General features: G+C 48.2%; 1 protein-coding gene and 1 non-coding gene across 2 annotated transcripts in view; one reads left to right on the forward strand and one right to left on the reverse strand.

The window, feature by feature from the left end:
- Positions 1-17,637, reverse strand: part of LOC126413132 (lutropin-choriogonadotropic hormone receptor-like) — a 932,298-nt gene that overhangs the window by 207,157 nt on the left and 707,504 nt on the right. Inside the window, exon 10 of the mRNA XM_050083024.1 lies at positions 2,336-2,479. Coding sequence (XP_049938981.1) covers positions 2,336-2,479 — 144 coding nt within the window. The remainder of the gene's footprint in view (positions 1-2,335; positions 2,480-17,637) is intronic.
- Positions 12,366-12,437, forward strand: Trnag-acc (transfer RNA glycine (anticodon ACC)). The gene has a single exon. It is a non-coding gene; the product is annotated as a tRNA-Gly (tRNA).

Raw genomic sequence — 17,637 nt, forward strand, 5'->3', positions numbered from 1 at the left:
CAGATCTGAAGATGTTCATTATAGACCGAAACCGGTAATCTGTGAACAAAAAGTTTGTGACCATAGAAGTAAATTAAAGGAAATTTGCGGATAAAGTCGTTGATGCTTGTCGCATGGAAGCAATGAGACCTTGGTAGTCGATGGAAGGAGATGGCAGCACATCTGCACACCGATGTCACCTAATTCCCCTGAGCTCTGACGCCAAGTTCAATCACATTCCAGGTATGTTCGATCGGGTTCAGATCTGGCGGATACTCAATTGGTACTCGCCACTTTGTTCCCTGAAACACTCCATTACACTCCTGGCCTTGTGACACGCACATTATCTTGTTGAAAAATTCCACTGCCGTCAGGAAACCTGATCGTCATGAAGGGTTGTACGTGGTCTGCAACCAGGGTACAATACTCCATGTCGTCATGGTGCCTTGCATGAGCTCCACTGGACCCAAGGATGCCCACGTGAATATTCCCCAGAGCTCAATGGAGCCGCCGTCAGCATATCTCCAATCCGTAGTACAGGTGTCAAGGAGCTGTTCCCTTGGAAGCAGACGGATTCGCGCCCTCCCATCGGCATGATGAAAAAGGTATCAGGATTTATCAGATCATGCAACGCTCAGCCACTGCGCCAACGTCCAGTGCCCATGGTCACGTGTCCATTTCAGCCATAGTTGCCGATGACGTGGTTTTAACATTGCCACATGTATGGGTCGCCGCATGCGGAGGCGTGTCTTTAGTAGTTGTTCAAATGGGTCTGAGCACTATGGGACTTAACGGCGGCAGCAATTTGACTACTTCAGCTTCATTGTGCCAGAAGAGTAACTATTGCCACTACTTCTACGACAGCTGTGCAATAAGGTAGCAGTCACAGAATTGATCAGCCCTGTCCACTCCTTACACAAACTTCGTTTATCAGAGGTCATCAGTCCCCTAGAACTTAGAACTACTTAAACCTAACTAACCTAAGGATATCACACACATCCATGCCCGAGGCAGGATTCGAACCGGCACACGTAGCAGTCGCGCGTTCCGGACTGAAGCGCCTAGAACCGCTCGGTCACCGCGGCCTGCGTTTAGTAGTGTTCGGAGCACTGTGTGATCAGAAACACTTCTACTCTGCCTAGCATTAAAGTCTGATATTAGTTCTGTCACAGTTCGTCGCCTGTCCTGTTTTACTAGTCTGTCCAGCCTATGTCATCTGACATTTCTAATGACGGGTGGGCGCCCAAGCTCACGATGACTGGACGTGGTTTCACCTTGGTTTCGCCACGTATTGAAGACACTTACCAGAGGACTCTTCGAATTCCTGACAAGTCGTGCAGTTGCCGAAATCCTCGTCCCGAGCCTCCCGGACATCACAACTCCGATATATCGCACACCTGACCTATTCTACACACGGACAACACACTCACTGATACTACATGCACTATGTGTGTGTCTGATTAACAGTCATTCCTCGTAAGGTGACGCTGCTGTCGCCTGGACGGGTTTATATAGACAGTACATCGGTGGTCATAATGTTCTGACTGATCAGTATGTACAGCAAATAGCTGATTGAATGGAAGAGACTGTCACATTAGAGGAAATAGTGGTAGGCCGTATAAAAGCAGTCGGGAGACTAATGAATAGACTGATGGAACGGGTAAGGGGAAGTGTCCAGATGCAGTCAGCAACGGTACTCATAGTAGGACCCGCAGCAGTAGGAGTTTCATGAAGGTGTCCCTGGTCAGTCTGGTCACGAGTTGAGAGTAGGTGCTAAAGGTACAGTATTCAAAGGACATACAGGCATTGTAGGCCTCCATGTGCAAGTTAGGCACAAAGTGCATAGGGCTGTGTACGAATGTGGACGGGGTAATACTGGTGTAGAGGAAGAATCATCTAACTGACAGTAGAAGCAGGTGCAACGCCGCAATAGACGGTGCTCTGGGTAGCTAGGCTAATAAAATTGTAGAGTAATACACAAGAAGCGAGTATGATGCAAGGGAGCAACCAGAAGAACTACAGTATTCTCAAGAAAACCAGAACAGCTCCCCCTTAATGGCGTCACTGGGTGACCTGTAAATGGAATTGTGTCGGAGTGTTGCTTTGCAGCAGCCAGAAAAGCAGCCATACTCACAACACCACTGTGTTAAGGACTCTGGTCAACTGGGGTTGGCGATTTGGAAGAGTGTGCATGGGTTAGTGCGGTACTGAGTAGCAGCCAACAGAGTACTGTGATTCATAGTACATGCAGACACGGTAGTTCCTAAAAGGGGTCTCCCGAACAGTCCAGGGATGAATTTGTGTGGGTGGGGTAGATGTAACGCTGTGGAGCTGCCAGCATAGTAACGGTACTCACAGGACCTGCAGACGCGGCAGCCCCTCGAAGGCGTCCTTGGGCAGCCTGGGGATGGAGTTGTGCGCCAGCAGCAGGTCGTGCAGCAGGGACAGCCCAAGGAATGGACGGCCCTCCAGCGTCGTGATCTGGTTGCTCGCCAAGTCCCTGTAAAGTAACACAGTTGTCATTGGATAAGGTGCCTGGATAATGAGTGCATTTTGTGTAGCCGCAGTACTAGTCTCGAAAGCATTTGTCCCCTGCAGTAGGCATCAAGCTAATACCGTGTAACACGGCCTCTAGCCCTCATAACAGCCTCAACTGTGGGAAGGAATGAATCGACACGTTTATTCAGATTCACCATATACAGCTTGTACGTCCCTTTCGTCCGTGCCTCGGAGCCTCCGTAGCGACTCCCAGAGTCACATATCGGCGACGTGCGGCGCGCTAGACAAATTACGCGACATACTGCTCTACAGATCTCATCAGGAGCGTGTACAGACGGACCCAGATTCATGCTCTGTACCGATGAAGAGAAAAGTAAACTTCGCTATCAGGCCCTGAAGGCCACGAGATCGTTGACCTACTGTCGTGGCGTCCTTAGTCATTCATCATCGCAGGCGTTATGGAGAGCACCTGGTCATCACACCACAATTCTGGCGTTGTCGACGTTCTCACTTTGGATCTGCTATCTCTCAATCAGGCAGCTCCTAAGCTGGCATCATGAGGCTGAGTACACATCGGTCCAGTGCTCCCAACAAGGAAAAATCACTGGCAATATTGGAAATCATACCTGGGTCCTCCACAGGGGGTTCTGCCACGTTGACCACTTTTTTTAAACCCTTTTTCTTTTTTTCCCTTTTCCGCTTGTTTTGCAGCACCTATCTCCTTATCTAACTAAGTTTAATCATGCAAAACCTCTAAAAATAAAAGAAACTAAAATCAAATCCACACCTTCTTGGCACCGCTACTTTAACCCTACCATAAAATGGAACTCCCCCTTCGGGCGTTGCCCCTAACTATTCCCAAAGATTCTCCCAAGGTGGTAGGCTCCAAAGGTCTACAATTTATTTATTTATTACAAAATAATAATTAGCAAATGCTTAAAACTCAAAATTCTAGAAAACAGAATGTTACAAAACAATGTGAAAGGATAAACTGACATAGCTTTGTATATAACTTTTGCTACTTGGACTAAAAGAATCTTTCTTCAAGAAACGGTGCAACTGATGTTTGCTTGTCAACTGCCATTGTCGTTACCAGTCTCCAATAATGCCGTCTAAAATGACTACAACAGACTCATGCTGCATTGCTAATGCCTCAATGACTACAGATTTCCATGAATCAACCAATCTTTTTCCTTCTTCACTGCTTACAATTCGCGTAATTCTGTCTTCGATGTGATACTGCGGGGAACGTCACAATGAGCCTGGCCCTCCCCAGCTAACCGGGGAGGGTACGAGAACGCTGCGTAAAGAGTGTACGGTACTTCAATGTGCGTTCAAGAGTGTTTTGCAGCTGCCACCAGTAATCAAGTTCCACTTTCTTCCCTTCGCCGAAGATGTAGTCAATGCCCATTCCCTTGAATGCATATGGTATTTTGAGAGGGGAAAGTAATAGTCATTCGGGCACAGGAGGGTTCGAGGTTCAATCTCGTCAGGTGTCATATGCAGGTAGCAAGCTAAGATCTCCTGTGTCAGTCGCCAAACGCCGGACGGCGACACACATCAGTGTTCAGGAGGCGATAATCACGGCAAAGTAGGCAGTCCATTAACCTGATACCTTGGAATTAGTATCTCTTGGCATATTTATTGTTGGTGTCTTGATACCACGTCACGCGCACGGTGGTGTATCGTTTATCACATTCGTGGCCAATTGACAGTTGGGTACTTGGTTTCTAACACGTTACGTGGAACTGCCTGCAGAAGGTTGGTGTAAAAATCTTTTGCCTTTGGCGACCGCGTTGTGGCGAGATCGATGCGACGTGCGCCATCGACACCGGTGGCACGTGGGTGACTGGCATCAGAATCTCCAATAGATGACCATCGTTTTCTCATATTGTTCATATATAGGGCATGAGCCTGGATGTTAACCAGTCACAACCCTCCATCATGTAAGGGGCCAACAGTAGCGACCGGCCGCCGTGTCATCCTCAACCCACAGGCGTCACTGGATGCGGATATGGAGGAGCATGTGGTCAGCACACCGTTCTCCCGGCCGTATGTCGGTTTACGGGACCGGAGCCGCTACTTCTCAATCAAATAACTCCTCAGTTTGCCTCAGAAGGGCTGAGTGCACCCCGCTTGCCAACAGCGCTCGTCAGACCGGATGGTCACCAATCCAAGTGCTAGCCCAGCCCAACAGCGCTTAACTTCGGTGATCTGACGTGAACCAGTGTTATCACTGCGGCGAGGCCGTTGGCGAGAGTATCATAACATACTTGAAATACTTACCCTGTGAATAGTAAACAACCGAAGGTAGCCTAAAGTCTACGACCTATCACCATCCGTATGGGGGAGGACCTGTGCCATGTGATTGAGTTCTGACCCCACTTAGAGGTCCAGGTATTCCACACATTGTAGCTGGTTCAAGCCCCTGGCCAGGTTCTGGCGCACCAACACGCGTATAATATGTAGTAACTGTCGATAGTTTGATGCGGCTGTTCCGCACACATCCTTTGTAAACGTGACTCCCAGATAGTTCAGTAACTGGTGGAAGGGAACGACAGCACCCGGCCTAAGACAGCGCCCTCTATCCAGCGCTGCCGACTTACTGACGCACAGAAGACTGCATACAGCCTATCGATATCGCTGGATCCAGTTTAGTATGCTGCAGACTTCATTGGTGAAACGAACTAGCAGCAGCAGGTCGTCGGCGTATGCCCCTTGAAGGAAGGTGATATCCCGCAGGATGATGCCAGATAGTCGGCCGTTGTGACCGAGCCGTTCTAGGCGCTTCAGTCTGGAACCGCGCGACCGCTACGGTCGCAGGTTCGAATGGCTCTGAGCACTATGGGACTTAACATCTGAGGTCATCAGTCCCCTAGAACTTAGAACTACTGAAACCTAACTAACCTAAAGACATCAAACACATCCATGCCCGAGGCAGGATTCGAACCTGCGACCGAAGCGGTCGCGCGGTTCCAGACTGAAGCGCCTAGAACCGCTCGACCACAACCGGCCGGCCAGGTTCGAATCCTGCCTCGGGCATGGATGTGTGTGATGTCCTTAGGTTAGTTAGGTTTAAGTAGTTCTAAGTTCTAGGGGACTGATGACCTCAGATGTCATAGTGCTCAGAGCCATTTGAACCATTTGTGGATGCCAGATAGCCTATGGTTGAGACCCCTGAGCAGTGCCTCGAGCGCGATTCCATAAATGTAGGTAGAAAGGGGGCAACTTTGTCGATGAGACGTCTTAATGGGTATCGGGGCCAACGTCCGTCCATTTATCTGGGCCTAACAGCTGACTGCAGCCAGAAGGCGCAGCAGGGTGTCGGTGAGCCTCGGGAGAAACCCCATACTGTCCATCATTTGTGGGACAAATTCATGGAGCACTCTATTGAAGGCCCGAATGAAATCGACAGATACGATCGCCACTCTCAGGCGGCACGCCGGGGCGATCCCTATTACGTGTATTAGTCGCCTGCGGCCATTTGAACGTTGGCATCTCCCTCTTGCAACGTCTGTTCTGGGGCGAAAATCATTGGCAAAATCTAAATATGGCTTTCCAAAAGACTGACGAAGATCTTGCATTCGATGTTCAACATTGTGAGTGGCCGATAGTCACTGACCGATTGCCCTCCCGCTGGCTTTGTGTACCGGTATTAGAAATCCTTCGACTAAGGAAGGCGGTATTGTGCAGTCCGGGACATGTGTCCTCGGAACGTTGTAACCCAGTGGGGCATCATGATGTCAGAGATGTTCCGGTAAAACTCGACTCGTAATGCATAGGACCCTGTAGACTTACTGACTGCACCTCTGTCCAACGCGTTGTCCTCTTCCTTCATTAATGCCGTCACTGTTGCCGCGTCGATAGTGTGTGTCACCAGTTGTAACGCATCTGTTTCCTAGTAAAGATGACGAAAATGATCCTCTGTGGTTTTCAATGCTTGGGTCAAACACGAGCGACCATTTCGCGTCGTAAGGTGTGTGATTAACTGTCGACGGTATCGGCGGCGCATGTCTACGATATCGTGTGCGGATTACAAATACATCATACTTCGCAAGCCACCTAATAGAGTGTGGCGGAGGGTACTTTTTGAACCACTAACTGGGCCCCCCAACCCTGTTCCACTCGCGAATAGTGCATGGAAAGAATGATTAATTTCTTGAATTTTCTCCTTATGGTGATTACACGAGACGTATGTGGGGGAATTAATATGTTACTCTACTCTTCCTTGCGGGGCTCCATCAACCGCCTAACACTGGAGCTCCCAATGCTAAGCAGACCCACCCTCTGCACTTACCCGGACTAGGCAGCAAAATCGGCCGCTGGCACAACAGGAGAGGCATCCCGAGCTGGCTCAGAGTTATCGTCAACACTGGAAAGCATCTCGTACCTGTTGCTAAGGCGTAGGGAGACAGCCGCGCGACCTGCTCCCACTTCCGCCTTCCGTCCTGTGACACGCGAACACCCCACTGTATGCCACCAATTCTCAAGCGAGGACAGACCGGTTAGATGTTGCTTATCAGGGGATTCCAAAGCCACCAAAGGTCTCGCAGGTCTCGTCACAAGTGTCCCGATGTCGCCGCAACTTCGAGCATTAGCCACGCAGCTTCCAGCTGTTGACGGACAGCAACCGATCTTCCTTGTGACCCCCCTTCAAGCTAGACAAGTTTAGTTCTTTGTAGTTTTTTCGTTTGACGCTGATTTCGTGAGATATTTGGCCAGGTCACGATCAATGGACCACCCTGTATATAAGATCTGAAATGCCCTACTGAGTTTGGAACGTACGCAAAATACACGACTGGCCATTAAAATTGCTACACCAATAAGAAAAGCAGAAGATAAACGGGTATTCATTGGACAAATATATAATACTAGAACTGACATGTGATTACATTTACACGCATAGATCCTGAGAAATCAGTACCCAGAACAACCACCTCTGGCCGTAATAACGGCCTTGATACGCCTGGGCATTGAGTCAAACAGAACTTGGATGGCGTGTACAGGTACAGCTGCCTATGCACCTTCAACGCGATACTACAGTTCATCAACAGTAGTGACTGGCATATTGTGACGAGCCAGTTGCTCGGCCACCATTGACCAGACGTTTTCAATTGATGAGAGATCTGAAGAATGTGCTGGCGAGGTCAGCAGTCGAACATTTTCTGTATCCAGAAAGGCCCGTACAGGTCCTGCAAGATGTCCTGACCGAGACGTGTAACCAATGGCACCTCATACCATCACGCCGGGTGATACGCCAGTGAGTACACCATCGCAGGCGCTCCTGTCTGTGATGCAGCGTCAAGGGTAACCGCAGCCATGGTCTCCGAGCTGATAGTCTATGCTGCTGCAAACGTCGTCGAACTGTTCGTGCAGATGGTTGTTGTCTTGCAAACGTCCTCATCTCTTGACTCACGGATCGAGACGTGGCTGCACGATCCGTTACAGCCATGCGGATAAGATGCCTCTCATCTCGACTGCTAGTGATACGAGGCCGTTCAGATCCAGCATGGCGTTCCGTATTACCCTCCTGAACCCACCGATTCCATACTCTGCTAACAATCATTGGATCTCGACCAACGCGAGCAGCAATGTCGCGATAAGATAAACCGCAAGCGCGCTATGCTGCAATCCGGCCTTTATCAAAGTCGGAAACGTGATGGTACGCGTTTCTCCTCCTTACACGAGGCATCACAACAACGTTTCACCAGGCAACGCCGGTCAACTGCTGTTTGTGTCTGAGAAACCGGTTGGAAGCTTTCCTCATGTCAGCACGTTTTAGGTGTCGCCACCGGCGCCAACCTTGTGTGAATGCTCTGAAAAGCTAATCATTAGCACGTCACAGCATCTTCTTCCTGAGGGTTAAATTTCGCCAACCTTGTGTGAATGCTCTGAAAAGCTAATCATTAGCATGTCACAGCATCTTCTTCCTGTCGGTTAAATTTCGCGTCTGTAGGACGTCATTTTCGTGGTGTAGCAATTTTAATGGCCAGTAGTGTATAACGAGGAGGATAAAGAAACACTAAAATATTCTCTGCAGATTTCTCATTATATCCTGAGACGCCAGGTTATTAAAAAGACAAAAGTTTCTCTACTGAAATGGATGTATCTACAGTTACCTGTTACTAGAAACTCTGCTTACCCAGAAGCTACCGCTCAAGATAAGTATGCAAACCAGAATGCATTGATCTATACTATATGCTATGTACCAGCACTAGATTTAAACTTAGTGGCGTGACGTGGACCTTCTGGCGGCGAGAAAATTACACTAGGAAGCCGCATTACTCAAGGGTATGCACCAAGATTTACGCAAAAACAAAAACTTAATTTGCTAAACACTAGCCAACACACTAAAATACACAGGTGTGGTTCACTTCTTCGCGGAAGTACGTGAAAAAAAAAAAAAAAAAACTAAACTACATTACGGTGTGTCACTGCTGCTGTTACCGCTGCTGGCGCGTCCGCTCGGCGTCTATCGTTAGACAGCCCCTTCTGAGCCGCGCTCTGTCAACGACAGTGTGTGAGCTTAGATTCGATGTCGTTCTCATTGTCTGTCCGGCGGTAGGGGTAGAGCGTCGAGGTCCCTGAGCACCACGCAACTAAAGTCCATTGTCTGCTGGTGCCACTCAGCCGTGACCTCGCCAAACTGCAAAAATTGAGGCGTAGCGCCGTATAACGATCCTGCCTTGGAGGCGGTTAGGTGGGAAATGTGTCTCAGAGCTGGATAGTGACAGAAGGTGACGCGAGACTGGACGCACACGTAGTTTATGTATCAGCCGATAGAGGACAATATTGGATAGGGGGACTGTGATTTTAGTTTCGATTGTGCCTACTAGAGTGCACTAAAGTAATAGAATGTTTTTCATAAACTGTTCTAGTATTTTCATAAAGTGTTATTATGTCTTTTTGTGTATGTAAAATGTTATAAATGTGTTTTAGCAGTATGAATGATGCGTGAGTATGGATTAATGTTAATATGAAGGTAAATGTTTAACGAGTTATGTAGTAGGATTTAGTGTGGGGACATTTCGAAGAAGTATGGATATGGACAAAGGGGATTTTTGTAGAATAGATTTGTAATGTAAGTTTATGGTGAAGGGAAAGTTAATTCAGGTATAAATAACAATAGTAAATAACTTTATGCATAAGCAAATCTTCAGCATATTAGATAATTACATCGGTAAAAAGTGCAGTCATTAGGTTTACTATTTTGAGATTGGTTATTGATGAAAAGCTCGGATTGACGCGGGAGAGTGTTGTTTTGCTATTGGATGTTGAGCAAACTGACCAATGGTAAAGCAGTATTCTTCGCGCGCCTTTCTCTGCTGGTAGAGAAGACTAGGAGTATTCTAGAGAAGAGTCGGAGCCTAGCCATGAAACAGTTTGGACGTGTGTAGTAGTAGTTCCGATGGAAATGATAAGTTGCCGAATCTAGCAGCGTTACACACATCAAAAGTGTGGTAAAGTGACGGCATAATTATTCCGTTGGGCGTGTAGAAATTTCGGAATTTTTGAGTGAATTTTGTGACGAGAAAAGACATATATTCCGCGTGGCGCATTGAGCAGGTCAGTGGCTAAAAACTGCATTATGTACCGACAGACTTAATACTTGGCGAGCATTCTCAATCAAAAACAATCAGTATTTTTGTAGATATTACGTTTTCGGGAAATGCAACACCATAAACATACTAACGTGAGTGAACGGGATTATGAGTGACTGTATTAAAATTTCCAACCTTTCATTTCGTGTTTCTCCCGAAACGTAGATTAGTGACTTTAAGTGCAACCTGGTTCACGTCGAAGTACAGTAGGTTTCACTCGGCTTTCCTGCTGATTATCTGCTGAGACAATGTTCACAGGTAGGTGCAGGTACGTCGTAAACGGACGGAAAGAACCGCGCCACCGCAAAGTGTCTTGCGGATTGCCGGTTTGGCACAGAGGAGCCATCCTGCCAAAGTCGAGTGGTATCGTGAGTGACGTCGTCCACAATCGGTCCCCTTGCGGCGACTTTCCGGCGGTAGTACCGGTCCTGGAGGTGTGTTACATTCTTCTTTCAAAGGCCATTACTATGCCAGACTTGCTGAGGGTGGAGAACATCGTGCAGATATAGCCCCCAGAGAAGACCAGAGGCCATCATTCGTCGGCCACCACTCCCTCTGTAAGACCTTATGTCACTCTGCTGGCTCGCAGAATGACTGGGAAGATGCTTCGTCCAGCGCCGTCGACGTGTTCGTTTTCCCGCGTGTCGCACAAGGCAAGATCATAAACCACCATACCCAGGTCCAGACAAGGCGTGTAGAGCAGGATTTGGTCTTTGCATGAAGGACGTAATTAAAATCGCCTGCGAAGATGATGTGCATACTGTCCTAGGAAAAGGGGAGCGATATCAGCGGCGTAGAACCGGACCCGGTGACGACATTTGGTGGTGCCCGACGGTGCATAAACGTCGATGAATCTGGTGTCGAGTACCGTGACCGCTAATCCTCGTGCTGAGGGAGATAAGTGATGTCGGTGCCTTCGGTAACGTCACGCAGAAATCGTCACGCCGATGTTTGTGGGGCCACAGGGAGTCAGGCAGTTGCGTAGCCATAAAAATTTGGGAGTGCGATCTTTCGCGCTTCTTGGAAGAATTTTATTTGCTTGCTGCTACCATTTACAAATGACCTGCCACCTAGCTACTAAGACAGTTCGCATTTTCACAATAAGAAAATATATATGTACAGAATGTGAACTTGGTTTATATTTCTAGTTTGTAATAGGGTTAGATAATATTGCAGCTTTAAATACATGTAGACTTAAGAGTAAATAAAAATTAAAATCTTAAAATTTATCGGTTTGTAGACAGAAGTTTAAGAAGCTGGAAAGAGGGTATGACATACTACCAATTTAAGACATAAAGTCGGAAAATTTTTTTGAAATAACGAGCATCTTGCACTTAAGATAAAGAAATAAAAGATCATAGGAAAGTACATTGCTTTATATTAGAGATTGCACCACCTAGCTCTATCAGGTGTGAGAGCTCGGCAAATCACCGAGCCTATCGCAACTGAGGCAGCGTACAAAATATCTTTTATAATCATTTGATAAATTTATGTTTACAAACTTGTGTTGTATTACTCTTACATTACATTTATTACAGGTCATATGTGCTTCACACAGGGGAGTAATGGGTGCATTATTTGTGCAGCTGTGACTCTTTTATATTTACAAATTGTGTTTATAGTGTGTGCGTTGTCTGTAAAGTAAAACCTATGTTTAATACTCAATTACATAATTTTCATTACAGATGTTATTCTACCCAGGCTTAATAACAATCATACGAGTATTACACATATTACACAAGACGTTTCTGCGTATATTAAAATGACAGTTGATTCATTTCTGTGTTCCTTAATGTCGTCTCATCTTACATCTAGGTCTGTATATTAATGTTAGTGTTTGTATCTGTTTCAGCACCTGAGTCTATTTCTGTGTTTGTGTCTGTGCCATTACAAATATCCTGTGCCCGTGTTTGAATGTTTGCTCTTATTTGTGTATGTGTTGTTCTTGTTCGTATAATTCGTGTATCGTACATGACACATTATGGTTTATGTCATTCAGTATGCTCCAATCCTTCGCCAGTCGAAGAATTTGTCCATTTGGTATACTCAGTTCTGGGTCGTGAGTGTATCACAGTGTAAAGGAGTTCCTAGGGCACCGAAAGTGCTCATGGATGTTTGTCTGAGACCAAACCGATGGAGGTGTCCCGGGCGTGGACAATGGCCCGTGAGGAATAGGATCATGCCAAGTGCGGGATTTGTTTGTTTTAGCTTCACTCGTTCCTTGATCTTTGGGAAAATGGTGTAGACGCGATGCCCGTTTTCCTTTCTCTCTGCCAGGCATAGTCCGCCTCTGTAGCGTAGCGGTAGCGTTATTGCCTACCACGCAGGGGGCCCGGGTTCGATTCCCGGCAGAGGACTGGGTGTTGTGTGTCCTTCACCATCATTTTCATCATCATTGACGCGCAAGTCGCCGATGTGGCGTCAACTAAAAGAACTTGCAATACGGTGGCCGAATTTCCCTGAATGGGGCCTCCCGGCCAACAACGCTATACGATGATTTCACTTCACTTCCGCCAGGCATCATTTCGCCAGATTATTTCTGTGATGTCCTCTCCTATAATTTCAAATACCTTGTCGCGTCTACCTTTCTTCGACCAATACGCTGCTGCTCTTTGAAGTAAGGCGATGTCAATGGGGCACACTCCCATCACTACGCACAGTGCCTTCCCCGAGATTGTGCCGAAGGTCCCCGACATCCTGAGCAGAACACCAGAACGCTGCTGCTCTTTGACGTAAGGCGATGTCAATGGGGCACACTCCCATCACTACGCGCAGTGCCTTCCCCGCGGTTGTGCCGAAGGTCCCCGACATCCTGAGCAGAAGACCAGAACGCTGCTGCTCTTTGACGTAAGGTGATGTCAATGGGGCACACTCCCATCACTACGCACAGTGCCTTCCTTGAGATTGTGCCGAAGGTCCCCGACATCCTGAGCAGAAGACCAGAACGCTGCTGCTCTTTGACGTAAGGTGATGTCAATGGGGCACACTCCCATCACTACGCACAGTGCCTTCCTTGAGATTGTGCCGAAGGTCCCCGACATCCTGAGCAGAAGACCAGAACGCTGCTGCTCTTTGACGTAAGGTGATGTCAATGGGGCACACTCCCATCACTACGCACAGTGCCTTCCTTGAGATTGTGCCGAAGGTCCCCGACATCCTGAGCAGAAGACCAGAACGCTGCTGCTCTTTGACGTAAGGCGATGTCAATGGGGCACACTCCCATCACTACACACAGTGCCTTCCCCGAGATTGTGCCGAAGGTCCCCAACACCCTGAGCAGAACACCAGAACGCTGCTGCTCTTTGACGTAAGGCGATGTCAATGGGGCACACTCCCATCACTACGCACAGTGCCTTCCCCGAGATTGTGCCGAAGGTCCCCGACATCCTGAGCAGAAGACCAGAACGCTGCTGCTCTTTGACGTAAGGCGATGTCAATGGGGCACACTCCCATCACTACGCACAGTGCCTTCCCCGTGGTTGTGCCGAAGGTCCCCGACATCCTGAGCAGAAGACCAGAACGCTGCTGCTCTTTGACGTAAGGCGATGTCAATGGGGCACACTCCCATCACCACGCACAGTGCCTTCCCCGAGATTGTGCCGAAGGTCCCCAACACCCTGAGCAGAACACCAGAACGCTGCTGCTCTTTGACGTAAGGCGATGTCAATGGGGCACACTCCCATCACTACGCACAGTGCCTTCCTTGAGATTGTGCCGAAGGTCCCCGACATCCTGAGCAGAAGACCAGAACGCTGCTGCTCTTTGACGTAAGGTGATGTCAATGGGGCACACTCCCATCACTACGCACAGTGCCTTCCCCGAGATTGTGCCGAAGGTCCCCAACACCCTGAGCAGAACACCAGAACGCTGCTGCTCTTTGACGTAAGGCGATGTCAATGGGGCACACTCCCATCACTACGCGCAGTGCCTTCCCCGCGGTTGTGCCGAAGGTCCCCGACATCCTGAGCAGAAGACCAGAACGCTGCTGCTCTTTGACGTAAGGTGATGTCAATGGGGCACACTCCCATCACTTCGCACAGTGCCTTCCTTGAGATTGTGCCGAAGGTCCCCGACATCCTGAGCAGAAGACCAGAACGCTGCTGCTCTTTGACGTAAGGTGATGTCAATGGGGCACACTCCCATCACTACGCACAGTGCCTTCCTTGAGATTGTGCCGAAGGTCCCCGACATCCTGAGCAGAAGACCAGAACGCTGCTGCTCTTTGACGTAAGGTGATGTCAATGGGGCACACTCCCATCACTACGCACAGTGCCTTCCCCGAGATTGTGCCGAAGGTCCCCAACACCCTGAGCAGAACACCAGAACGCTGCTGCTCTTTGACGTAAGGCGATGTCAATGGGGCACACTCCCATCAACACGCACAGTGCCTTCCCCGAGATTGTGCCGAAGGTCCCCGACATCCTGAGCAGAACACCAGAACGCTGCTGCTCTTTGACGTAAGGCGATGTCAATGGGGCACACTCCCATCACTACGCACAGTGCCTTCCTTGAGATTGTGCCGAAGGTCCCCGACATCCTGAGCAGAAGACCAGAACGCTGCTGCTCTTTGACGTAAGGTGATGTCAATGGGGCACACTCCCATCACTACGCACAGTGCCTTCCCCGAGATTGTGCCGAAGGTCCCCAACACCCTGAGCAGAACACCAGAACGCTGCTGCTCTTTGACGTAAGGTGATGTCAATGGGGCACACTCCCATCACTACGCACAGTGCCTTCCCCGAGATTGTGCCGAAGGTCCCCAACACCCTGAGCAGAACACCAGAACGCTGCTGCTCTTTGACGTAAGGCGATGTCAATGGGGCACACTCCCATCACTACGCGCAGTGCCTTCCCCGCGGTTGTGCCGAAGGTCCCCGACATCCTGAGCAGAAGACCAGAACGCTGCTGCTCTTTGACGTAAGGTGATGTCAATGGGGCACACTCCCATCACTACGCACTGTGCCTTCCTTGAGATTGTGCCGAAGGTCCCCGACATCCTGAGCAGAAGACCAGAACGCTGCTGCTCTTTGACGTAAGGTGATGTCAATGGGGCACACTCCCATCACTACGCACAGTGCCTTCCTTGAGATTGTGCCGAAGGTCCCCGACATCCTGAGCAGAAGACCAGAACGCTGCTGCTCTTTGACGTAAGGTGATGTCAATGGGGCACACTCCCATCACTACGCACAGTGCCTTCCCCGAGATTGTGCCGAAGGTCCCCAACACCCTGAGCAGAACACCAGAACGCTGCTGCTCTTTGACGTAAGGCGATGTCAATGGGGCACACTCCCATCAACACGCACAGTGCCTTCCCCGAGATTGTGCCGAAGGTCCCCAACACCCTGAGCAGAACACCAGAACGCTGCTGCTCTTTGACGTAAGGCGATGTCAATGGGGCACACTCCCATCACTACGCACAGTGCCTTCCCCGAGATTGTGCCGAAGGTCCCCGACATCCTGAGCAGAAGACCAGAACGCTGCTGCTCTTTGACGTAAGGCGATGTCAATGGGGCACACTCCCATCACTACGCACAGTGCCTTCCCCGTGGTTGTGCCGAAGGTCCCCGACATCCTGAGCAGAACACTTCTTTGGTCACGTCTCATAACGATTTTGTGTGTTACAAGCCTCAGTTGGAGCGCCCAGGCGCTCACTGCAAAGTATACTATGGGTTCGAATAGTGCTATGTTATATGTAAGCATTGTCAAAGAAGGTAGCTGCGAAGCAGCCATTGGTAACAGAGGAAATACTTCAGCTGATCAATGAAAGAAAAAAGTACAAAAATATTCAGGGAAATTCAAGAATACAGAAATACGTCGCTGAGGAATGAAATGAAAGGAAGTGCATGAAAAATGTGAAGAAGTCGAAAAAGAAATGGATGCCGAAAGTACAGACTCAGCATACAGGAAAGTCAGAACAACCTTCGGTGACACAAAAAAATAAGGATGGTAACATAAAGAGCGCAATGGGAATTCCCCTGTTAAATGCAGAGGAGAGAGCGGATAGCTGGAAAGAGGAAAGGCCTCTATGAGGGGGAAGATATGTCAGATGTGAAAGAAGAAGAAATCGATTTAGAAGAGATATGGGATCCAGTATTGGAATCACAATTTAAGAGAGCTTTAGAGGACTTAAAATCAAATAAGGCAGAAGGAATGGATAACATCCCATCAGAATCTCTAAAATCATTGGGGAAGTGGCAGCAAAGGGACTATTCACGTTGGTGCGTAGAATGTATGAGTCTGGCGACACGCCATCTGACTTTCGGAAAAATATCATCCACACAATTCCGAAGACTGCAAGAGCTGAGACTTATCGCACAATCAGCTTAACAGCGCATGCATCCAAGTTGCTGACAAGAATAATATACAGAAGAGTGGAAAATAAAATTGAGGATTTGTTAGATGACGATCAGTTTGGCTTTGGCAAAGGTAAAGGCCTCAGAGAGGCAATTCTGATGTTGCGCTTGATACTGGAAGCAAGAGTAAAGAAAAATCAAGCAGAAAAATAGGAGTAAGCTATAGCGAGAGACGGGTAATATATAATACAATATGTGGAAGAGCAAAGAGGGAATAAAAAGAGTGGACAACCAAGAACGAAGAGTTTGGATTAAAAAGGGCCTAAGACATGGTTTAGTCTTTCGCCCTCACTGTTCAGTCTATACATCGAAGAAGCAATGATGGAAATAAAAGAAAGGTTCAGGAGTGGAATTAAAATTCAAGGTGAAAGGATATCAATGATACGATTCGCTGACGACATTGCTATCCGGACTGAAAGTGAAGACGAATTACATGATCTCCTGAACAGAATGAACAGCATAATGAGTACAGAATATGGGTTGATAGTAAATCGAAGAAAGACGAAAGTATTGAGAAGCATCAGAAATGAGGACAGCAGTAACTTAACGTCAGGAAAGACGGCCACGAAGCAGATAAAGTAAAGGAATTCTGCTACCTAGGCAGCAAAATAAGAAATGACGAATGGAGCAACGAGGACATCAAAAGCAGACTAGCACTGGGAAAAAGGACATTCCTGTCCAAGAGAAGTCTACTAGTATCACACATAGACCTTAATTTGAGGAAGAAATTTCTAACGACGTACAGTTGGAAGACAGCATGGACTGTGGGAAAACCAGAACAGAAGAGAATCGAAGCATTTGAGATGAGGTGCTACAGATGACTGTTGAGAATCGGATGAACTGATAAAGTAAGGAATGAGGAGATTCTGCGCAGAATCACAGAGGAAAGGAATATGTGGAAAACAGAACAAAGGGAAGGGACAGGATGATAGAACATCCATTAAGACATTCCACTGAAACTGTAGAGGAAGAGAGAGCTTGGAATTCATCCAACAAATAACTGAGGACCTACTTTGCAAATGCTACTCTGAGATGAAGAGGTTGTCACAGGATAGGAATACGTGGTGGGCTGCATGAAACCAGTCATAAGACTGATGAACCCCTCCAAAAAAGCTACGGATGGCGCTATCTGGTGTGGGGGTTCTGCCTATCAGGCCCCTGCACTCTGACTTATAAGTGGACCGCGCCTCAGCAGAATCACATCG

Source organism: Schistocerca serialis, chromosome 7, assembly GCF_023864345.2.
Source record: "Schistocerca serialis cubense isolate TAMUIC-IGC-003099 chromosome 7, iqSchSeri2.2, whole genome shotgun sequence".
NCBI lineage: Eukaryota > Metazoa > Arthropoda > Insecta > Orthoptera > Acrididae > Schistocerca > Schistocerca serialis.